The 24834-nt window shown below is 47.3% G+C and overlaps 2 protein-coding genes across 5 annotated transcripts in view; one reads left to right on the forward strand and one right to left on the reverse strand.

Annotated features, from left to right (window-relative positions):
* The first annotated feature begins 827 nt into the window (after positions 1-827).
* LOC149367056 (tRNA wybutosine-synthesizing protein 2 homolog) lies at positions 828-9297 on the forward strand. 2 transcript variants are annotated; one of them, XM_089553908.1, is made up of 6 exons: positions 828-1189; positions 1436-1586; positions 3237-3346; positions 5607-5764; positions 7308-7696; positions 9090-9297. In XM_089553908.1, exons 1-6 carry the CDS (start codon positions 1003-1005, stop codon positions 9142-9144), a joined length of 1050 nt encoding a protein of 349 aa, XP_089410034.1. In that variant the 5' UTR covers positions 828-1002; the 3' UTR covers positions 9145-9297. The 2 variants fall into 2 exon arrangements, with proteins under 2 accessions (XP_089410034.1, XP_089410041.1); XM_089553915.1 differs by lacking the exon at positions 9090-9297 and having other exon boundaries at positions 7308-9066.
* Positions 9298-10322: 1025 nt separating this feature from the next.
* LOC149367057 (uncharacterized) overlaps positions 10323-24834 on the reverse strand; it is a 46990-nt gene continuing 32478 nt past the window's right edge. For all 3 annotated transcript variants that reach the window (XM_089553888.1, XM_089553896.1, XM_089553902.1), the window contains 7 exons: positions 24606-24731; positions 23039-23113; positions 21750-21854; positions 20094-20186; positions 19291-19345; positions 17872-17923; positions 10323-16087 (listed from right to left, as the gene is read on the reverse strand). In XM_089553888.1, the coding sequence (XP_089410014.1) occupies positions 16078-16087; positions 17872-17923; positions 19291-19345; positions 20094-20186; positions 21750-21854; positions 23039-23113; positions 24606-24731 (516 nt within the window). In that variant the 3' untranslated portion in view covers positions 10323-16077. The remainder of the gene's footprint in view (positions 16088-17871; positions 17924-19290; positions 19346-20093; positions 20187-21749; positions 21855-23038; positions 23114-24605; positions 24732-24834) is intronic.

A 24834-nucleotide genomic window follows, 5' to 3' on the forward strand; every position in this document is an offset into this window, starting at 1 on the left:
TGTCCCCAACGTCGGCAGCTGACGGAACCGCCGTTGCTATCCTCCTTGATGGAGAATTCGAGTGATGCCACGCAGGAGGTGTGGAGTTCTACCCCCCGCGCCGCCGGATACCCACCGATTTTCCAATAGCACTTCCCCTGACCCGGCGCGCTCGTTTTGCCTGAGGTGTAACGCTTGAAAAATGGGTATCCGACGCCACATTGTGTAGTCAAAAACACCTTATGTCAGACTTTTTTCGTCACCGGTTTCAGTAGAGATCCGGAAGTCATGTCATTCGCTTCGATTTTGTTAGCAAGTATCGTCCAACGCTGCCTGTCTTCTAAACAGTTAGTAGGCGATCACAATCTACAGAGGCCACAGAGCTGCACATTTGAACCTTCCAACTCATTGTGTGGTGCGCCACCGTTTCAAAGTCCTACATGAGGCATTTTGACTGCTGTCGACCAGCGCAGTTTCTATCTCAGTGCTTAGGTTTATGAATAGTCTACATTTACCGTGCCGCCGCGGTGGCTCAGTGGCTATGGTGCTCGGCTGCTGGCCCGAAAGACGCGGGTTCGATCCCGGCCGCGGCGGCTGAATTTCTTTGGAGGAGAAATTCTAGAGGCCCGTGTACTGTGCGATGTCAGTGCACGTTAAAGAACCCCAGGTGGTCGAAATTTCCGGAGCCCTCCACTACGGCGTCTCTCATAGCCTTAGTCGCTTTTGGACGTTAAACCCCATAAACCAACCAATCTACATTTACCCCTGACAATCACTTATTCAAACCACGGTGTCGCGGTGATTCAAACTTACCGCCCCTACCTCGGACGCCTCAAGACAAGCGCCATTTCCGTATCCGCTTCCGTACTCGCGCCGCGCATTTCGCGCACATGGCAGTGCTTGTTTAGCTTGTTGATCGTTGGTTCTCTCGGAATTGCACGTGCTTTTGCCGCTTCTGCTAACACCGGTACCACATCGCGTCCTTGCCAGGCACACACCGAATGTTTCGGCACTGACAAGTCGATGGGCCGAACGGAAAGCCCTTACGATCGCCTTCGACGCGGCGTTGAGCAGCTTCTGAAAGCAAGCGGCTACCCCGACAGTGATGTAAAGGAGCTACTGGAAAGACTGCCTAAGCGCTGGGAAAAGCATGGAGATCTTGTGGTCGTTAAACGGTCTGCCTTTGACGATCGCCGATGGGACTGCGTCCGTAAGTAACCGTGAGAGAAGCTGTAGAAATGAGCAATCGGTACTCTTCCCAGCAAACCAAAAACCTCTCAGAGACGTCTAGCTAGACGTCACTGAGAGGTTTTTGGTTTGCTGGGTTTCTGCCCGAGCCATGGTTCAGAGTGCAGGGATTTCATTTTTGTCTTTTTACGCCAATCATAGGAGTCTGATGGTCAGTGAATTTCACCGGACGAATTGCGTTAAGAAAGCGCATTCATTTGATTCGCAGGCTCGAGTCTGTGGGACATCATTTGCGATTCTCTACGCCGCAAGAGGTTGGCACTGGGGGGAAGCATCGTTGACGACGGTCACCGGACGCCCAGAGTTGATTTGGTGCGCGGGAACGATGGATGGGTCACGCACGTTGACAACAAAATCAGGTTCGGGCGCCTACGGGGCGTGACAGCTCACACTTGTTCTCAGTGCTCAGGCTTGCGCTTGCTGTGTATGATTCCCTGCTTCTGCTGTCGATTTTCCCAATGGGCACTGAAACTGCTTTGGACATCATGAGGGCTCTTGAGACGTCCTGAGGACGTCCATTGGAGTTTTAGTGTCCGTTGGGTTTAGTGCATCGCATCATTTAGTTTTTCGATATGCGCCCTTTGGCCTGGTGCTGACATAACCTTTTCAGAGAAGCGTTATATTCTACTATCGAGAAAAATGTAAAAATTTGTGTGTGTGTGTGAAATTTGAACCCCCTATTCAACAAAAATAGCATGAAGTGCTCAAAACCTTAGAATTCACGCAGGCTGCACACTTCCACGCACATTAATTAAGAAATAAATGCCATTTCTCTCTGACTTCATATTTTTTGACTATTCCACTTACTACGAACTTTGAGTACAACGAACACAATCCGCGACACTGTCGCATTCGTTATAAGCAAGTTCGACTGTATATCATTGTATATGTGGGCCTGTCCATACCTGAGAAATGTCAAAATTGGGGAAATGGAAAGCCTGCTGAATCTGCGATGTTCCATTACTGTGGAGATCAAGCATGTATGCATGCTGCCATAAAAAGCTCAGTCTGCACCATAGCACAGGCCTAGAGAGTTGCCTTAGCTACAACTGTTTCTTTCGTAATTGAGATCAGCTTACTATTGAAACGGTGGGTGTATGGAGTCTCTGTAATCGTACCATGGTTTGGATTGGGTGTGTAGTGAATGTATGCGGCATGCTACAAGAATGCACTACCCTGATCTTGCAGCTAACATGTTGCATGGCTTTTGTAATGTGCTCATGCTAGCTTGCACAGCAAGTAAGGGTGATCGTATGTAGTTGAAAGAGTTGAAAAGTTCTGTTTGTTGTCGAGCCTCTTGGTATACTTTCGACGAGAGAGAGGCAGGCTAATGCAAAAATGGATGCAGTGAGTATATCTTTGTGCAAAGGAGAGCAAAATGTGTGCTATTCCAACCAAAGTGGAGATTTCATTCAAGGGAGTAGTTGCTCGTTCACATCTTATTGAGTGCAGCCATATGGCTACATACAACTCATCCTGTTATGAGCTGACCGTCTGGTCGAGTGATCGCACCAGACAAGCAGTGGTCCCAAGATCAAGCCAAAGCCTAGAACACAATTTCATTCAGCTGTGAAGATTCTGAGAAAGCTGCGTGGGTTTTCCCTATAGTTATGTGGGTACACCCATGTTGATGCTGACGAGTCATTATTCCTATAATTTAAAGTTTATACTCTGTTTTCAGCTGAGTTTGGTTCAAAATTGAGTTTATATTTGCCTCCTTATAATGGTGCTCTGTATGAGGACGGAAGAATAAACTATTTTCCCTTCTAGTTAATACGCAAAGGGCCTCCAGGTGCCTCAAGTTGAAAGCAGTTTTTCAAAGTTAAATAGGACGGCATCATCTGTAGTTGTTGCGGCAGTTTGTAAAGGCCAATTAAACAAGCACTCTCCCTGTTCTAATCTTGATGTTTATGAAGGTTCAAATGTGCCCTGCTCGTGTACTGCAGTGAAAGAGCTTGTTCTTGCTTCTGCCTGCTCACCAGCCCACGAGCCTTTGCTGTCATGTGCAGGTACACATTCGATGTGACCCGCTGCATGTTCAGCGCGGGAAATGTCACGGAAAAGCTTCGTGTGGCCAGCATGGACTGTCGAGGGCAGGTGGTCGTCGACCTCTTTGCAGGTGCGTTGTTGGGATGTGTGAAATGGCAGTAATTAGTCCTAGCAAAGCTTGGTACAGAAGCAAGCTCATGCTCCGTTGTTGCAGTCTGGGCCATACTGTCACTTAGCAAATGGTGGTCACATGTCTTCAGGCAAAAAAAAAAAAAATTAATGCCTTTGTATGAATTGTTAAATTGCAAATTGCTGGTTTTTATTGTCGGGCTATGAGGAACAGGCTCTGAAATCATTAGGCCACCTACGGTTTTCAACTTGCGTTGACGTCGCACTGTGTGCGAGCGTTTTTTGTAGTTTGCCTCTATTGAGATATGGCTGCAGTGGAGTTTAAATAAGGCACTTTGTGCTGAAGTGTAACACAGCTTTTTCACCTTCAGAAGTTTGTGTAAATATTAGGTTAACCATGATAAACACAAAAAAGGAGTTCGCCAGTGCAGACAGCTGAAGGTACCATATGAAAGCTACAATTAAGTTATCATAAACCTTCTGTAGAAAGGCCTCATCAGTTGCTTGATAGGAGTTACATACCTCTTGTAACCCTTGTTCTTCAAGGCATGGTTCACTGCAGGGTGCTGCTGAATAGTACTTGCTAAAAGGCCAGCACCCAGAACTGACATCATGTCTTATAGGCAGTACTGTTTCAAGTGATAATACTGCTCTAATGCTGCTGTATGCGGCTTTTTTTGCAGTTGTGATGCTTGCAACAACCTGTCAAGTTGAGAATGGACGCTGAAACTATATGAGTGCAGGTGCTAATGCACTCGAAGAAAAAGCTGGCAGAAACAGACTGAGCCGGGAGAAAAAATGAATCTGTTATTTGATAAACATTTTCATTGTGGAACCTACCTCTTGCAGCTTGTTTCAGAATAAGGCATTTAGTGTCCTGCACGAAATCATGGCTGCTGGCAAATTCCTCTCATTGGATATAAACAACCCACAAAAGTCTTGCAAGAAAAGCAGAATGGTTTACGAAAAGAACTCGAAGTCCTTCCATCTAGAGTGAACCGTAATTCATACATTAAAACCTGGGTGTAGCGAACATCCATGTAGCGAATTTGTATATACTGCGAAGTTTCTCAATTCCCCGGCGCCGTCTCCATGAAGAGTGTATTTGTGAATTGTATGTAACGGGTCCGTTATGGTGGCTGACTTTGATATAACAAGCTACACCAACTATCAATTAGTCAGTGCCACGTTGCATAAAATTAAGCTAAGCCACGCGAGAGTATCACGATGATAGAGCCAACTGCCATGAGAGGAGCATCTACAGTAGCAGTGAGCGAATGCAGTTGCCACGACGCGCTGCGGTCTAATGCCAACAGCCCCACTTTGTGGTAAACACAGTATACTCCACAGTTTTCGCATTTATGTACATTGCACCAAGTGTAATTGCAACAGTGCACCTTCAATGCATCTTGAGAAGCAGTGCAGTACTACACGACGCAGCAAAGACAGGAACAAGCAGTGCGAACCCGTTGCTGCTGCTCAGTTCGTGATTTGGGTGCCGACAGTTGACTCGTGCCAGAAGCGGAGATAGTGGAGAGTGGCGGAGATGTGAAGCAAAGACAGTGTCCGTTTCCTATGGCAATGAAGAGGACATATAAGAAGAGGCAGGCTTCTTTGAAAGCTACTTTTGAAACATTTGACGGGTCACGGTTCTCAAAACCAGAACTACTACGACTGTGGCCCCTACAATGAGAATGATAGTCTGATGAACTTGTGCAAATCTCTTAGGGAAACATTAGTATTTGTAGGAAGTAGCACATTACATGAGGTAGAAATACATCGAATTTCATTGTGTCATTTTGCTCCAAGTTTGCTGGCTTCATCAGTGACCCACGCCATTATTAGCTAAGTGAGCAAGAACACTAAAACAGAAGCAAATGGTTGCCATCGTAATGGCTGCCCGAAAATTCATCTATTAGGGTTTGTGCAACAATGCTGCAGATGACATGGCAAGTTTCTGCAACTATGCAGGAGATGCAAATGCTTTGACTGAAAGCGCTTTTGCTGTGAAAAGGAAATGCATCTAAACACGCGAAAAGCTCTGCGAGAACATGACTTGGAAGTCATGAGCTTTGCGTGATGTATGAAGTTTGCACTGGACTGGACTGGGTTAATTGGAGGGACATGGGAGAGGCCTTTGCCCTGCAGTGGGCGTTGTCAGGCTGATGATGATGTTGTCAGTGTACCTTCATGGACATGCCATGCAGTATTGTTGCCCATCGAGTGGCTCCAACCGTCCCACTTTTTGCGTTTGTCTGCAGGCATTGGCTACTTCACACTGCCATACCTCGTGCATGCTGGAGCAGCCCACGTGCATGCCTGTGAATGGAACCCCGATGCTGTGGAGGCCCTGCACAGGAACCTCCTTCTCAACCGGGTGGAGGACAGGTGTACCATCCACATGGGTGACTGCCGAGAGGTGAGGCATCATTAGATGCAGCTTGAGTCCTGAGGCAGGTGCAGTGTTTCTCTGTGATTGGCGGCAATTCGCAGGATAGGAAAGGGAGAAGGGTTGGCGCAGTGTGCTGTGTTCTCTCTCCGCTCTATGACCTCCCTTGCTTGTGCTGTCAGCTTCATGAAACGCTGTATCAACTAGCTCATGCTTTCAGTTACTAAGTACGGTCCTTCCTTTCAGACTCAAGATTGTTTAGTGTTAATACCAGTAGTACTATGCAGCAAAACTACGATGTGCACTTTAATGTGAAAGCACTGTGCCTTTCATTTCTATTCCTTTTTTATTTATTATTTATTTTTAAGCTTTCTCCTCCTTTCTATTGCCATGTCTACTCATTTGCATACAGTTGTGAGGCAGCGCATATACTAGGTTAACCTTTGTTCACCAGCAAGCAACGTGGTTTTGTGGCCCATGCGATGCATGCTCGCTTTGCAGTCTGAAAGTCCTGGGTTCAGTTCCCACACCTTTGACGGAATTTTATTTTTCTTTGATACCACTGTGACGAGACGTCACCTGGGATTTTTGGGACCATTGTTACTGGTCAACACTGACACTGGGTTTCGTTAACGATGGGCAATTCAATGCTTTTGCATTAAATTAATGAGTCCAGTAGGCAAAGGTAGTTGACAGTTTGAAGTTCGTGCAAGATTATGTTGAGAGCACAGCATGGAGGTGGGATGCGAGACAAGACTGACACAACACAAGGACTATTTTTTGACATGTATTTCTTGCATATAAAAATATATATAAGGACCTAAATAATATAAGAATGTAAGAAATTCGCGTCTTTCGGGTCAGCAGCTGAGCACCACATCCACTGAGCCACCGCAGCAACCTCTGCCTGCTGAATAAGCATGGAGGTTGTGGTGTAGTATTGTCGTGCAATGTGAATACGTTCAGTAACTATTAGTGAAGCTTTTTTTCTTTTGTCAACACATGCTGCTGCAGCCTTATTCCAGGCCCAGGACAGTGTCACTGCTAATACAGCACCTCTGATTTTACTCCTCTGCCAATTACAAAACAAAGTCTGTCTTAAATTCAGCGAGTTCATTACAAGAAAGGTCTATGCTACTGAAAGAACAGCAAGAAGTAGAAGTTTTTGTGTTAGTGACCTCATAGCACACAAGAAGGCCTCCATGATTTCGGTGTCACCTATAACACATTCATTTTACACAGTGCTGGCATTTAGGTTTGGTTTATTGGGGTTTAACGTCCCAAAGCGACTCAGGCCATGAGGGACGCTGTAGTGGAGGGCTCCGAAAATTTCGACCACCTGGGCTTCTTTTACGTGCACTGACATCGCACAGTACACGGGCCTCTAGAATTTTGCCTCCATTGAAATTCGGCTGCCGCGGCCGGGATCGAACCCGCGCCTTTTGGGTCAGCAGCCGAGCGCCGTAACCACTGAGCCACCGCGGCGGGCATTTAGCTGCAGACACTGGAAATCTGATTGAAAGTGGCAAAAAAGCTGCTGTTTGCCGTAAAGTGGCACTGTCATCCCATCCAGGTGTGCCCCGAGGGTGTGGCAGACCGTGTCAACCTGGGCCTGATACCATCCTCCTCTGTGGGTTGGGAGGCAGCCTGCAGGGCACTGAACCCCAAGAGCCGGTTCTGCTGGATGCATGTCCACGAGAACGTAGAGTCGAAGCCTGGAGTGCAGGACTCGAGACGAGCGCGGTGGGCAGAGCGTGCCCATCAAGTGTGTGCCGCGATGCTGGATTTGCTGAGGCAGTGCCGTCCCGGTTGTGAGTTGAACATTGTGTGTGAGCACGTTGAACATGTCAAGTCGTATGCACCCCATGTGGACCACGTGGTGATGGACCTGCGGTGTGAGCAGTTGGCGGTGGATTGCCAAACGCCTACTGTGGCAGAGGAGTGTACACAAAGTGTTGCAAGGTGAGATAGTGCCTGTATTCTCGCATCCCATTTTATGAGTGCTGCTGGTAGCTGTTAGTAATTTGGACAGCCTTTAGGTTTGTGCACTTGTTTTAATGCAAAGACAAGGCCTGAAATAAAAAGGGGTTTTCAGATATTGCAGCGTTTTGTTTTTGCAACACTTTAAAAGTGTCCTTGGTAGTTCCATAATTGCTTAATCTATTGTATATTACTTACTCTGTTTTGTACAGATGAAATTAAGACAGCTAGTATTGATAAGGGAAGCTTTGCTGGTGCAATATTTGTTGATCTAACCAAGGCATTTGACTCAGTTATTCATTCTATTTTATTAGCTAAACTTGAGGGAATGGGCATCATAGGTCCAGCATTAACCCTGTTGGAAGCTACTATTTCTGAAAGACAACAAGCAGTTTGTATCTCTAACGTGCTTTTGGATTTTTTTTACCATAGATACAGATGTCCCTGAAGGTTGTAAACTTGGACCGTTCATGCTTGCCTGGCTGCCTCACTTACACGCTTTCTTTATGTGAACAGTGCCACCATTCTAAAGGTCAAGAAATTCCTTCACTACGAAACTTAGTGTTGATATTAATAATGTTCTTCTCCGGTGTTTTCGTAACTGCTTAAGTATACCTCATCGTCTTCACTTCAGGTCATAATATAGCAGACAAACCAATCTTTTTTTCTGCATTGTTAGCTTGGAACCAGCTAAATATTTGGCATCTTTGAATACTTCGAGTACTTTTAAGCACAAATTACATTCACATTTTATGGCCTTACCCGAGTTTTTTCACCTATACTTTATAACGCCTATTATTTGGGTCTTGCTTGCCTTGTTTCTGTTCATAATTTTTCTGTCCTTCCACTGTGAACTGCTATTGTTGTTTTTGAGATTGCATTTGAAGTCTTATTAACTACCTATAGGAGGTCCTGATATAGCCTTCGTGCTCTGGGACCTCCTCCTGTATGTTTATTGATGTACAGTTTATTGATGTACAGGCTTCGAACTGCCCCCTCATGTTGTATTCATGTTAATTAGTATGGTATGTTTCCGCCAATGGCTGAGCACCGAAAAGCACTGAGAGGGTTCCTAATGGCACTGTTTTCCTCATGTGCAGCCTTGAATGTAATCATAAGCCTCATAGCTTCCACTGCAATGCCAAGAAATTGCAGGAATGAGTGCAGTGTGTGCAGTTTGTCATCACACTGAAAAAAAAACTGGGAGTGGTTTAACTCTTCTAAACCTAGTTAGACAGAGCAAAAGCTCCATTAATGCCTCACAGGCATTTCAGGACACTGTCAACTGCGCTCTGATCCATGACGAAACTGCATGTGAGAGTGGCATCGCCTCCTTAAAGTCACGTCCATAATCACATGACCACGTCTGGTGAAGCATCGGTCAGCGAAGTGGCGTGGCGGCTGCAGCTGCGACGAGTCACGTGGTCTGATGTCACAGCCACACCTCCAACGCTCTTCCTGCTGAAGGTCAACCTGCAACTCCCGATGACCTTGGCGAAACATGGTGCAGTGGAGCTCTCGCTCCAAAATAAACGAGCCTTCCTGCAAGCTCATACTGTATAGCATGACATTGTATAGCCGGTCATCATTACATTGAATCTGAGCATTTCTTGAGGTGCCGTGTGTCTGCATGCTCCTTTTTGTTTGGTATTAAGCTGGAAGAGTCGGAAGCCGAGACATGCAGTAGGGAAAGGGTGTGGGCTAGTTAGTAAGCCATGAATAAATACATAGATCGCAGCTTAAAACAGACAAGCACAAAGATGAGAGCAGACACATGAGCGATCGTGTGTGTGTTTGTCTGTTTTAAGCTGTGCTCTATGTATTTTTAAGACGTGCAGGTTCCTCCGCCCCTATTGAAAGCCGATGGGGTCCTGCGAGGCTAAAAATTTAAAGGATGCTTAAGTGCATTACATGCTTACAATGAGTTAATCATTTCAAGCCTTTGTGCACTAGTATATGTAGCAATTTGTGTATCTGCAAAGTTTCTGTGCAGACTTTGTCCAGAACTTTGCACTCATTTTCATTCATTTTAACATGATAGCATTAAAGGTTATGCTCTCCAGAAAACCCGGTGCCGCCGTTGGCACTATCAAGGTGGCACATTCACGTAACCGCTGCCCCACTGTGCCAGGAGTGATAACAAGGACTCCCAAGGAACTATGAATGTGAAGTAGAGAATAACCTTCTGTATACATGGGAATTAATTCAATTGCGCTATCGTGTCATACCCTTAAGGCGAAGCTTAAGTGGCCCCTCCAATTTTTTTCTATGTCATTTTCAGTCATCTATTTTAAGATTTCATTTCTTGATCAATTTTTCTTGTGGTGGTCCTTCCTATGGCAGAAACCTTCTGGACTCTTCCTCTCCCATACAAGTGGAAAGGGGAATCCCCTCTTTCCACCTGCCAATGATGGCAGGTGGCTGTTCCATGTAAACCTTCGACAACACTGGTACATGCTCACAATGGGACTTCTAATGGTGGCAGTTAAAAAGATGTGCAGAGACCTTTCATGCATACGTAATGAGGCCCACCTGGTCTATGCAAGGCACCCCATTGAAAGAGAAGTATGTGGAAATTACAATGGAAGCACACACACACACACACATGCACTGTTTTGGCAAAGCAGTTTTGTTTTTATTTTGTTCACTCAACACTATGGCCGGCATCAGTTCACTGCGCTGGAATGCACTCGCGTTGCTCATGAGGGTGCGGCAAACAACACACAATATAGGCTGGACGCAAGCTGTAATCCGGAGACGGCCACACAGCCACCCCTGCCGGCACCTGCTGAATGAAGTGCACCCAACAGGGCGGGCCATGAGACAAAACACCCCAAGCTCACTGCCACGACGTCGAGCAAATACAGCTTGAGCTGAGGACAATTTGCAGGCTGAAAACAAACCACACAAGCAAACCATTGTAGAAGCCAAGGAAAGCACTGGGATGATGCGGGGCTTCAACAGTGTGGAGAAGTGGTTGCTGCTTGTTTCAGGTTCTATTAGACAACAAAGACAGAAACCACATGATAACCTGTGCTCTACTGACGAGGCTACGGAGATTGGCTACACTCCCCTCCACTTTCGGCCGTATTTAAGTAGGTATAATAACCTAGCTTTAAGAGCATTCAACAGCTTTGCTCTTAACCCTGACCATGTCCACCACACCCATAGTGTAACACTTGGTGTTAGTCAAATGTCTCCTTCGTAGCCATACGGCTGAGTTTGGATGGATGATAATGAGCAATTGATCCCTTATTAGTAACACGGGGTGTCACGCCACACGTCGACCACATCCGCATCTGTCACAATAGTCTGCAGGTTGTGAGTTTGCCGCTTCTGAAAGCTACAGGATGCGTTCACGCACACACAAATACAGAAGAGGATAGTCGGGAAGAAAGCTAATGGAATAGCTCAACCGGTAGAGCAACACGTGGTAGCCGTTACAACTCAACCATTGGCTTTCTGTTCTCACACACTCACGTGACGCCACAATGCTCCAGTGCTCTCCTTGGTTCCAATGACTGCAGGCCCAGTTGGTCGATTCACCTCCGCTCGTCTCCTCCAATTCTTTCCAGCAGGTTGAAACTAGCGCACACTTCCCACCGCACAGAAAAATGCAAGCATTTCAGCCTCAATACTGTCGCAGCTTGTTGCAGCGGCGAAGCTACGCTGGCTTGGTTAACACAGTATACACTGCTCGACAGCTCAACTCAACGGGGCTGCAAACAGCAAGAGGTCACTAAGAACACGTTGAGAGCGTTCAGTCGACAAATATTCCTACTGACTCTCAGGTGAAAAAAAAAAAAAAAAACCTCTCGACTATGGTATAACTTGCCTTTCTCAGATGTGAGCAATTGGAGAAGTGAAGAAAACAAAAAAAAAAGGATGACAGAATAATGGGACCTAAAGTGCAGACACTACTAACACACTTGGCTAAATCCATCCACACTTATTTCAGAGATGCAGAGCAACTAAATGTGACCTTTTTTTTTTAGGGCGCTGGTTTGATCTCGAGCTGTAGCAGCTACTGCCAATGTCTCTCATACCAGCAGCCTAGCACACTTAGGAGGCATCAAAAAGTTGCACATACCACATTGGACGCAAGCTGTGGACACGGTTTCAAGCATATTCTTTATCGGTGAACCTAAGGCCAAGCTCAAGCTGTAGTCGTAATCGTTGTGACTTCTGTAACAAGTGACACTGTGCTGCGGATTTGAGTTTGTTGCGACATCCGTGTATATACACCTGTTACGACTGCAGTCTGAGCATAACCCAAACAAACAAGGAAGGGTGTTAGGCATTCTTTAAACAGGTGAGCATTAATGCACATAAAGGAGACCTCTGTGTGCTGCGGCTGAAGTGGACACCGCTTTCAATTCGCTTTCATCCAGAAAATTCTGCTCACACATTCATCACTGTTCTCATTTCTTAAACAACACAGTAGAATCACCTTGCCGTCTAGTTAGCGTGTGATGTGAGAGAACGCGACACCACACAACGCAACTTAACAATGCTTTCTATATTACCGAGGCGCTTGAAATGTGGAGAGGCGCTTGAAATATGGAGGGAAGCTAAGTGTGACCACATCTTCAGAGTGCCTTCTCAAAGAAATATCGCCACTCACATCGTACAGGCTGGAGAGCATGAAGTGGTTACACAGACAGTCTTTTCCCAGGAAACTGCACAGAATGACGCCGCTATGAGAAAGGAATATCCGCTTCCACGCACATTTAGGAGGAACTCCTATATGTGAACAGCACACGGTGCCATACCCCTTCGAAAAGAAAGCATTGAAGTGACCGGAATGAAATAACCCGCGCTCTCTCACAAGCTTGCTTCACTCTGCGCACACAAAATTTGATAACAAGCCAAGCAGCACAAAAAGTGCTTCTGCCCAAGCTATGGCACAGAAGTGTGGATTGTCGCCAATGGCCAACAGACGAGCCATCCTCTCGACTCGCTTCGAAACACACCGAAATAAACAACTCTCGTAAGACCCCATGGGGATTACACTGGGTGGCAGCGCAGACGCGGAAGGATGCGGACCTTTGCCAAACGTTCCGGGGACGCACTGCAGAGCTTGAACTGGTGCTGCTACAACAATCCGCGCTTGCAGTGAAGAGCAGAGGTAACTCAAACACGAAGCACCGAATGCCCTTCAACCTATGGCATCAAGTTACAGTCAAGACATCACAGTCAACTGCCCTGCACCTGCCAGACACCTGTGATGCTGTGCTAACAGGTGCAACAAGACTACCTGCAACACCATGCCAATGATTGAAGAGTAAGTATCCTTTGAAGGGGCATTTGGTGCTTTGTCCTTAAGTTGCGTTCAACTATATTCGGATATGCCTGGCACAATACAATGGACCCCTGCAACTGGCGTCACAAGGCGGAAGCTGGGGACTGGTAGAAGCAACATTCTTCCTTTTGGCTGAGAGAAAACAGAGCACCTTCTTAGCGGGCCAGAGCACCGGATCAGATTCAGAGCCACCACAGCCCTCGAGTATGGCACACTCTACTGACGAGACGACCTGCTTCCCGTGGACGACTTGGGTGTGAGTGCACGGCCGTGCTTGGACAAAGCCGAGCTGCCGCATCTGCCGTGGGGCACCTCGGCCTCACGGTGAGCTTACATGGACGCAAGGGACGTCGTCAAATCGACGGTAACACCTGCACTACGGCAAAGCCAAACAGCAAATCACTGCTTTGATAACAGGTGACAGGCGCCTCATCGAAGGAAGGGCCCAGAGGAAATGGCACAGGCTAACAAGGCATCCCCACAGCGTTCTAGAACAACAGTATCAGTCCAGACCTTGAATATTACTTCTCTGTTTGAAACACACCCACCTCAATAAAAGCATTGTGCGAAATCTTACGCTGCCTTTACATGCCGGTACAGCAAGCTGTCCGCAAAAGCATTCCGATAATCGAGCTTGAGGGGAGGGCTGCTAATGATGACGGCTGGCCAGCAAAGCTTGTGACACAAATGGAACAGTTCTGTTCAGCACATGACAGAGGTTTTCCTCATAAAGGCAGCAATGCAAGGTATTAGGAACTGACAGCGATATGCAAACCAGTCTGAGAACCACTGATGCATTTTCTCCTGGTGGGCATGAACAGAACCACCCGAACGGACAATCGGGAGCGAATGACACGGCTCTCGATCAACCACTGTCCCCACTCAAATGGAAAGTTGTTGCCCATGCACCTGAAACGCCTCAACCGAGTCACTCTCAAAACAACATCAGTCCTTCCACCGTACTGAATACAAGACTGCGGGAGGGCCACGTTTTTCCGGTATACCCTCCTTCCAGGAGTTCCCATGCTGGTGGGTTGAACACTACACACAGGCAGGTGTGAATAACAAAGGAAGCAGCGAAAGGTGAGGATACAGCAGCACTTGTCTGCACCTGACCACAAAGAAAGCAACGATGGCCACTACATGCAACCTGGAGCTGGCATCCACATGTAGGCGGCTGATGGGAACAGCTGCAGTGGTTTGTACGCTCTAAAAACGAATACACCTAAATGGGAGTAAAAAGGGAGTAAGCCACTCCCTAACACCAAAACAGAAAGGAGTAAAAAAGGGTGTAAAGTCCTCTAGCATACGTGCTTTAAAAAAGGTGTGCTCTGGAGGACTTTACACCCTTTTTTACTCCTTTCTGTTTAGAGTGAGGGAGTGTAATGGAGGATGGCTTACTCCCACACACTTTAAAAAAGGGTGTGCACTAGGGGACAGCTTAGTCCCTTTTAACTCCCTTATAGGTGTATTCACGTTAAGAGTGCTTTTATAAAACAAAGTGCACTAGGGGACAGCTTAGTCCCTTTTCACTCCTTTCTGTTTAGAGTGTACCTGCACACTTGAACCAAGTTGCAACAGGAGCAAAAGTTTCCAAGCGAAACACTTAGGCCGCCTGCAACACGTAGATACCACGGCCCGCACTGACTTCAGGTAAAATTTAGTAAAAACACTGCGACAGCGCCACCTAGGCCCGATGGACCAGCCATACCATCAAAGCGGCAACAATGATGACACCCAAAGCAACCCAGTCTCTTTTGACACGCGTTCACCAGCATTCAGCGGTGTGACCAAGAACACCAGCATGGCTCGAAGATCTGTGCAGAAGAGCACGAAAACCAGCCTCTTGAGGAGAAGCTTAACTGCAACCGGACATGCTGAGATGGTCCGGCACACGGATATGCAGTCGGCCAGTTAACCCAAAAGCTAAGCCGCATGGTTACGAGAAACTTATTACCACGCATACACATGCACACATGGATGCTTGCGTTTCGGAATGAAGATGAGCTGTTTACACAAATCCTCAAACACTGCCTGCAAATGGCTTCTCCATTTTTTTTTTGTCTCCTTATTTCTACGCATCACAAATAAGGATGAGCTATTTGGGGCTTCATCACTGTGTTGTGCAAAAACAATGGTGAGCCGTCATCACTGACAATTCTTATGCAGCATCTCTATATACTCTCACACTTCAGCAAAAGCAGACTGCAAATAAAATTTCACCTCCAAATGAACATAAATTTGCCAGCTATGGCATGGGCCCAGTTTCACTGTTTAGAAAGTGATCTGATGAGAGGGATTGAAAACTAGAAAACACGGCAGGGTTTAAGGGAATGACTGGGTACCTAACCGTTGGCAGCGGTTAAAAGTGGACAGGGTGCGATGCCAGCATCTCCAACAGAGCTGGCAAGAGCTAGAACACAAAGAGAGCCTGAGTAGAAACCACCACAATAGCACAGGTCAATGCCCTACTGCTATCTACCAATACTGCCAAACCGTCAACAGGATCGCAAGTAAAAAAAAAAATCCTCCAGTCGCAAATCTTCAGAAATGCCATTCAGAAAGAAAAACGGCACAGGTCCCATGTTGTGAAATGCTCTTTCTCCGAATTCTGCCTGCCATGAATCTCCACATGAACATGACAATGTAGGCTCGTGCTGTGACAACGCCTGCTACAAACCACATTTGTTAAGTATCGAGAAATGACGGACATGACATCGGTTTGGCCAGCTAGGACACAGGCACCCCGAGATTACCCAACGAGAAAGAGAGCGATGAGAGAGAGAGGGGCTTCGCAAGGAAGCTTCTCGACCAGCTGCACCAAACAAGAGCTGCTCGGCAAGTGGGTACAGGCTTTGTCGCTCGCCTTCTGGGTCTCGCCTTGGTTCCTGGTGCGTGACGACTGCTCCAGGCGGTGTGTTAGGGGGGTGCCGATTGGACAGGAGCAGTTGCCGCCAATCGATGCAGCTCGGGGCCTGCCATTTGCTCGCCACGAAGGACGGACTCTAGGACGCCAGGCTCACGTCGGCTTGCTTGCACCAGCCGTCATCAGATGCCTTTGTCATGGCTGCCTGCAAGAAGACCAGACAGTGTTTCCCATTCCGCTGCATTCACACCATTCGAGTCCACATACAGCACCAGTCAAGAGTAGGTGCAGTCGAATCTCGACGATACGAATTTCACGGGGTCGCAAAAAATTCATATCCGAAATTTTGTATCATCTAAAGCAAACAAAATCCATATGCTGAAGCATGGGAAATGCATTTACGCATATCGGATTACGGCAGCGGGGCCACAGCTCACTACTCATAGTACGTACAACATGACTGGCAATTCGAGACGATGGTGCGGACCGCACAATTAGCGATCACGCCTTCGGTGTTTTATGTGCAGCACTTAGTGCTCGAGGGCGTGGTCGCAGCTTGCACTTTTATACCATCCGCAGTAGCGGGGAAAGTATTTGGAACATTCGAAATTCTGCACACTGTATACAGTGCATTCCGGCCAAGGAATTTTACAAATTCGTATCAACCCATAATTTGCGTCGACTCTGTACATATCATTGAGATTCTACTGAACCTTTTAACCTGCTAAGCCCCTTTCATAAAACTGCAAGCGGGGCCCCTCCACACACACTTTCCTCACACCACGGCACTTTTGTTCACGTCCGCACCCTTGACGATCCCTCCTGTCAGCTAAATAGCACGTAACAAGATGCTTTTGTAAAACTGAAATTAGTACAGTCAAGGACGTACACAGGCACTGATTTAACGACTGTCTTTCGAGGGCAATACGGAGGAGCAAGAAGCATGGCGCATACAAAGCCGAAAGCGGTAACCACATGCGGTGATGATTCGGGGAGATGTGCTGGAAACTGCCGAGCAGTGTTGGTTATCGCTTTGCTCAGCTGTGGGTCTCTAGAGAACATTGCCCATTGCCCGAAAGTGTCTCACAAAACAAGCCAAAGGCAGCAGGATTGCAGGTATATGTTAGTTCTGATCCACTCTGTGTGCGAAGATTGCTTTGTTAACGCGGCTAAAGCACAGAAACTGTCCACATTTTCTTTATCATTGCACAGTTCAGTGAAATGCCGGTAGGAGAAGTGGAACAGGAAAAGTAGTGGGATACGGTTTTCACACATTAGCCTTGTAATCAGTGAAAGTAGCCTCTCTGTCGTTAAAACACAGTAACCTATCAATACACAGGCCAAATTAAGTTTGTTCCCAGCTCCCTCCTAAGTTCCGATGAGAGATAAGCAGTTTGCAACATTGGCTAGATTGGACAAGATAAAAAGAAATTAGGTGTGGTTTAGGCCTGGCTAATCCTGGTCAGTTGCGTTAGCTGCGATGCTTTTTGAGTCGTGCAGCACGTTCTACTGCTGTCTCGCGAGCGCGTTGTCTCTCTTTCTAGCTTGGTCCTGTCGCCGTTGCTTCCCTTTAGTGCTCTCTATAATGACAAGATTCCATCGAGGCGAAGCCCGCATATACCCCCGCAAAGTGTCGAGCACGCATCTGGCGGGAGCGAGCGACTGCGTGCGCGGCAGCGGCGCCAACACCACCTGGCGGGGCTCGGCTGAAACGGTTGCTAGGCAACGGCTGTTCAAGGCCATTCGTGCCTACCGGCCACCCGCTACGCGACGAGGCGAAAACCTGGCGTAGTGTTGCTAACGCAACAAAATAAAAACAACAGTGAGCAGTTCAGAATAGCGGTACAACACCAGAGAGCCCTTGCACGGGAAGAAAAACTAAAAAATGCCTGAACAAGGATGGCTGCAACGAACACTGCATCATGACTAACACAACATGCGAATCAGGCCACCTGTGCAGCTGGACCGTATTGGCCGCTGGTCACTCACCTGGCCGTCGCGTTGTTTGGTGCTGCATTAACTTTCTGGCCTGCGTCCCCCTCTGCAAGAAGTGGATGCAAAGGATCAGAAGCAGCACCTAATCGAAAGGGAGGAATTCAGCTTCTTCAGGCATACAGCTACACCCAAAAACAGCAAAAGGTGACAGTCACTGTTCACCGGGACTATTCAGCCCATGTTGCTGAACCTTAGACAGCTTGGGACTAGACTACAGTGTTCAAGAGCAAAACAGAAAATGCGTATGAAGGTGGATTCCACATTGCAAGACCTGATCAATCATGCACTTTAATTAAGCGTAGAAAGCTGGGCTAATTGGTTGCTAGTACAATTGTGAGACATTACAATGGCTAGAAAAGATGAGACAGGACGAACGCCGGACTTCAGTTGAAGTCCGGCATTTGTTTTGTCTCGTCTACCTTCGGCCGTGTTTTTTTTAGCCGCTGGAATGTCTCACAATTGTACATGCACTTTAAGCTCTAATGTGGGAACAATCAACAGAGGAATGACAGACTGCAAAAAAAAGTGGGCACAATCCCACATGAAATCAGCTGCAACAGTCATCACTTAACAGCTGGCTCAGTGCTGCATGTTATGACTTGTTTGGTTTATGGAGGTTCAACGTCCCAAAGCGACTCAGGCCATGAGGGATGCCGTAGTGAAGGGCTCCGGAAATTTCGACCACCTGGGGTTCTTTAACGTGCACTGACATCGCACAGTACACGGGCCTCTAGAATTTCGCCTCCATCGAAATTTGACCTGCGCAGCCGGGATCGAACCCGCGTCTTTCGAGTCAACAGCCGAGTGCCACAACCACTGAGCCACCGCGGCAGCTACAAGTGACCTGTGCAGTTCTTTTTATTGTTCACCTTGACTACAGGCTCGTCCAACAAAAGTGCATTCCTATTTAGCTCCACAACATCACACCAAATCCTTTACCTGTAAAGTTTTGGGACAGGTGGGGTTAACCCATTTCGGTCATCTGTCCGGCACTGTCTGACAACGGAAAATTGTGTGTGCAGTCAGTGGATAGTCATTGCCTGAGATAAAATTTTTCCTGCCATTTCTGTAGTGAAAATGGCACGCCAGCTGATGCGAATGGTTGTACCCTGTAGCTTCACACTGGTGTGGAAATATATTTTGAATCACGTGGTTCTTGGGTCCCCTTGAAAGAGCGCAACAACTTCACAGCATGGCTTCCACTCCGCCAGTCGTGTTTCGAGAAGGGTTGTCCAATGATTTCGCGGAAAGTGAAGACGACTTCAATGACAAAGTGCTTGTCTGGTTACCAGTGCTTGCATTGTCGCTGCTTTGTTATGTGATGGCTGTTACAGCTGATCTCATGTGGAATTGTGCCCACTTTTTTTGCATCCTAGTAGCTGTATGCAGTCCAAACAACACAAGGTTGCTGACCTGATTTGGGCTCCTTGGTGCTGGATGCCTGCTGCACAGCTGCACTGGCGGGCCGCTGGAAGACAAAGAACACGACCGTCTTTAAAGAGCTCTTTAAAGAGGTTCAATGCTACTCCTCGCTGTAACGGCACTTTCAATAGCAAACATCGAGCAATGGTACTCACTATAGTCAACTCTCACTTCTCGTTAATTTGAACTCACTCAAGTCGAACTTCAGGTTTATTCAAGCCGTAGATTTTGTCCCATCAATACCACGTGCATTAAAAAAAAAGGCTCCCTTTAATTACAACAAATTTTCACTTCTCTCCAAGCTTGAATTACTGAGAGCCATCAGTACACGGCAACGGGAACTACACTCTCGGTCACAGCATACTAATGTTACAAACACTAAGAGATGCTTGGAGCCTGTGACATGCTAGTAGTATATATCTGGTGGCTGGAAGGACGACTGTGCCCATGCAATTTTCGTGCCTTTTACAGTGCTGCTAATGATCAGAAAAACACTCCAGCGATGCTTTCAAGCATGTATAGACATTTCATATCATGCCTGGTCATCTATGCACCACAGGTGATGTCACTGTGCACGTGGCAAGCACTTTCTAGCGCAATGTTAAAAGACGTCTACTCTCCTATGTCCTTGCTCTGCAATGTAATAACACCTTGCGTGGGATATGCTGCGCAGCTCACTTTCACAACACTCAGTAAATGTGGCAAGGATGACATTTTCACTCAATTACTGTCCAGTCAGATTTCAATTAATTTGTGTACCACTGTCCACAAACCATGAGCACACGAATGGTTACCTGCGTGGTAGAGCTTGGCGGGGAATGTGTGTAGAGGGCAGCCTTCTGAAGAAGTTCGGCAACTTCGTCACTCGCCGAACGATTGACACCGAGCTGGGGGGCAAGCAGAGCAGAGAGCGGATGTAGGGTCAGTGAAATTGCCTTTTCTGCTTCTCAAACTTCAGATGGAATGCTTGTTGTGCACACAGTGCGTAGCAAAAGAAGCGAAACAAGCTTCCAAGGTATGCCATCTGGGACACCTTTTGCACGAAGGCACTGTCAGGCAGTGCTTCAAATGCAAACATTACCCGTGTACAAAACACGACCATATGCTTTTTCACACTCACCTACAGTTAGCACCTAATGTGATTCCTGTTTGTACGAAACATTGTTGCAAAGTGTATGTTCACCACCCAATTACACACTGGTGCGACATTATGCACGTCAGCAATACTACACAAGTGCGCGTCATTTGAATCTATCCCAGCAGTATGTGCATCAACACAGAAAAGTGGCACTTTTATATCGCCTCTCAGAAAACCAATGCGTCACACTTGGAGAAGATAAAGGCTGCAGGCTCACTCGAAGGACAGCTGAGGTTTTCTGCCGTGTACTACCGTAAAAACCCACATATAATACGAACCCGAATATAATACGGGGCTAAGTTTTAGAGACGCGAAATGGGAAAAAAAGTTTCACCCGCGTATAATACGAGTAACACAAGCTCATAGAAGACATATATTCAAATTGCATCCCGCACTTCACTTCAATTACTTTGTTCTTCAGTAGCGCTTTCTTCGGACATTTCTTTGTCCGACAAATCATCCCAAATGTACTCATCTTCCGTGCCATCGAGGGCGTTCGAGATGCCGCACTTCTTAAGCCCGCTTCAGCCGCCCGGTTGGCGTCACTGCAGGCTCACCTGAGCGCATCCACTCTGCGTAGCACCGCCTGACTGCGTCCTTGAACGGTTTGTTTACACAACCATCAAACGGCCGCGAAAGCTTTGTCGCGTTCCGCTGCACGCGAAAAGGGCTTCTTTCTGTTGTGGCCGTCCACGAATGCTTCCTTCGACGACACCAAACTGCCTCCTGGCCGCACCGTTGCCGATGTTCTCCGCAGCCAAAATCGCTTGAAAGTAGCCGAGTACTGTTTTCGAGACCGTGACATCGTGCTCTCTAAAACAATATCCACTTCACGAAGCGTGCCTTACATGCGAGCACGTGCGTTGTCAACAGGCGCACGACACACCGCGACCCCCCGGCGCACCCAACGGATCAACAAAGAAACGACGTCGTGACGTCGTTTGTCGAGAGTAACGAAGCCAAGCCGTAGCCACGCGCCAATAGCGAAGCTAAGCCGTAGCCACGCCGCAAAAATGAGACCAAAACTTCTGAGCAACTTCGAAAATTTTTGTTCGGATCCGCAAATAGTACGAGGCAGAAATTTAGGACGCTAATTATGGGAAAAAAACCTCGTATTATACGCGGGTTTTTACGGTACTGCAAAATGTCACAACTTAGGCACCTTGGTTGAACTATGTGCTGAAAACTAGTACTCCCACAATAGAAACCGATGTGTTCCCTCAATGCAGCCAAATGATTACATCCTGCTCAATACACGATCAATCACTGAGGGGCAAGCGGTGGGAAACCGTCAGCAACAGCAGCAGCGCACCTGTATCTGGAGCCCCTGGTAGACAGTGCCCAAGTGGCTGGCCTCCCTCAGGACACCCACCGTGGAGCCATTGTTGGTGGCATTGGGGGACCACAGCCGGTCCAGCTGCATCCCAGGGAGGGCAAACGGTTGTGACATAACCAGTGGGCACCCCAGTGCAATACCCAGACAGCCTGACTCACCAATAACTGCTCATGACTACGGTTACTGCGCCTTTCCTTTGCTCAAGAGTTACGATTAACGGAAAGATGCAGTAACTGTCTCACTCTCAGCGGACACCTCAACCATGCCGCGAGGAAAGGGAACAAGGGAATGAAAGAAGAAAGACAGAAAGAGGTGCTGTAGAGGAGGTCTCCAGTTGAATTTCAGCTATCTGGGGTCGTTTAACTTTGTAGGGCAGTGGGACACACGTCCCACTTGCTTCAGGTGCCCACAAATGGAAAACGGTGGACCTATGTGCCACATTTCGGCATCCTGAATACCACCGACCTATCAGGCAAACCATTCAGTGTGGTTCGATCTTTCACTAGTAGGCCTCCTCAATGTTCTGCGTGTTTTTACAAGCACGGGTGTACAGTTCAACAAGACATCTTGCCAGGGAAAAGAAAAAAATGTTTAATTGTTAAGCTTCTGAGGCTTTTCCATCAGTCAACAGCTTCATAGCACTTCTTGAAGCAATTTTCAATTCTAATGCAAGTTGTCCAACATGTCCAAAAGACTGTACAGATATGTACCACATTAGAGGTCTTTTTACGAAGCCATTGCAACGAATGTGAAGCCCTACAAAACCAATAGTCAAAACGGTTTGCAAGTGATTTCATTCAATTCGTGAAGACATTCTGAGTGCTATTTTATCATTTCTCGGCATATAAGACAAGCACAGAGCTTGCCCCTTATAAAGGGCTAACGTGCAGTAGCACATCGCATGGCCATCTTAAGCATTTCTCCTCCATCCAAATGCAGCCACTGCAGCTGAAACCCACTAAGCAACCTTGGGCTAAGCAGTCAAATGCCAGAACTGCTGAGCCACCACAGCGGGTAAACATGTTTTTGAACAGTTAATCAGTACTGTTGGCTTCACAACTAACATACGAACATCACAACAACAATACAATAAACGAATGTGCAACAGCCACAGTGAGATTAAGGAAGAGCCACAACTGAGGTGCTGGTCATTGCGAAGGCCACTGACCCTGTGAATAATTAAGCATTCAGCTATTGTATGACCCTCCAAACTTTCTTGCGCCCCAAACTTGGTGAAACACGTCCACAGAGGAGGACCAACTCACAGCCAGACTGAGGTTCTCGGGAGACAGGTCAGCTGGACAGGTGTGGCTGCAGTTGAGCACCCCTTCAAGCTGCGTCTGGGGGGGGGGGGGGGGGGGAAGAGAACCGTATTTAAAGAAGCATGCCGTGAGGTGTCAGCTGCAGTGCCCCACCATAACATGCCACCAGCCAAGCTACCGGGCAAAACGACCCCATACAGTACTGTCAAACACTGCGAACGTTGTTGCAGACTATAATGGACTGAACCGTCTGATGAGACCCGCCAGCACACTGAATAGTCCGTTGAAACATCGCACCTACATTAGTGCCCCTAGCATGCTCTCAGTGTTTCATTAGCAGCCGTCTAGCACTCCCATAACGAACACTGCCTTGGCGTGCCCGACAAGTTTTCATCCCTAGTATTTTAACCCTTTCACTGCCAGGTTTTTTTACTCACATCTGCACACACCCTGCCGGGTTTTTTTTGCATGTTAGTTTCCTGGAAATTTTTTGCTAGTAACGCACTAAAATGCTGTGCAGGGCATGTAGACATGTTTATTCAGGATAATCTTATAGATATTAGTTGTAATGAATCAAATCTTCCAGCACCAGTCTGGCCTGTCGGATGTCCTCTTCTTACGTGGATTTTTCGGTGGCAGGGGGACTTCATCGCTGTCATCACTCCACAAGGCACTTAGGTGGGCTCCTTCCTCGTTCTCATTATCATTGGACTCCGAATTCACAAGCAATTTTGAATTTCTTCGTCCGCCAAGCGCAGACGAGTGTGGCACATAGCCTCATGGCTGCTGTGCGCAGACCAAAACGAAGCGACTCGGATGTGGAAACATGCGCGCCATCTGTCGTTTAAAATTTACCCTACAAGATCTATGAATTTACAGAGTCTCTCCATAGATGGCGGTACATATTTGCATAGTTTTTTTTACACGAGTATTATCGGGAGCGGCAGGGGGTGAGTTAAAAAGCCAGAACGAGTTATCTCGGGAGTGGCAGATTAAGGGTTAAGAATCAGGGCCTGCATACAATGAAAAAATTTAGCTGTGACTTAGAAAAAATGTCTCCTATCCTAAGTGGCCAGCTACCAGAAATGGATAGGCACTCCAAGTTCCCCACTGCTCAACGTGATACTTGTTCTACGCACCCAGGTTCAAAACCATTAGGCAAGGAAAGACGAGAGTAAGAAAGCAAGGTAACGTTAAGTTAATAAAGGAAAAAAAAAATGAATGTGGTGTGATAACTTGCTCTACACACCCAGATTCGAAACAGTTAGGCAAGGAGAGCTAAGAGCAAGAAATATAGGTAAAGTCAAGTTAATAAAGGAAGAAAAAAAAAGAGAAAAAAAAATGCATGTGAACCTGCAAGTTTGTGCACTGGCAAATGCTCCAAGGTTTGCATTTCCAGGCGACACTAGTCTGACCTAACCGTTACAGTCATAGCGCACTTGGGCTTCCAAGCCAGTACACAGAGAGGTGGCTTCTATGTTACATCACAGCTACAACAAGCAGATGTGCCAGCTATCGGGCATGCAGCTTTGTCCTGTGTGTGAAACCTCGGTGACCTTGGCAGACCCACCTGCTGCCTGAGGAGGATGTCGGTGTGGTTCTCGGTGGCGGAGTGCACCTCCTTGAGGTCGGACTCGATGTCCACCAGACGCTGGTCCACCACGGCTCGCACCTCGCCCAGGCAGCGCTGGACACTCTGCATTGTGACAGTTGAACAGCGACGCTGCTTAAGCCGGAGGTTGATATCCATTAGCCATGCGCATCTGTGGCTGTGTTCGCAGTAATGAGGTCACCCACCA

This window comes from Amblyomma mixtum, chromosome 1 (assembly GCF_055824585.1).
Source record: "Amblyomma mixtum isolate Tamu chromosome 1, ASM5582458v1, whole genome shotgun sequence".
Classification (NCBI taxonomy): domain Eukaryota; kingdom Metazoa; phylum Arthropoda; class Arachnida; order Ixodida; family Ixodidae; genus Amblyomma; species Amblyomma mixtum.

Coding starts and splice junctions, on each gene's coding strand:
- LOC149367056 (XM_089553908.1), top strand. CDS start 1,003: ATGGGCCGAACGGAAAGCCCTTACGATCGCCTTCGACGCGGCGTTGAG. Junction 1,190..1,435: donor TCGCCGATGGGACTGCGTCC/GTAAGTAACCGT, acceptor TTTGATTCGCAG/GCTCGAGTCTGTGGGACATC. Junction 1,587..3,236: donor CACGTTGACAACAAAATCAG/GTTCGGGCGCCT, acceptor TGTCATGTGCAG/GTACACATTCGATGTGACCC.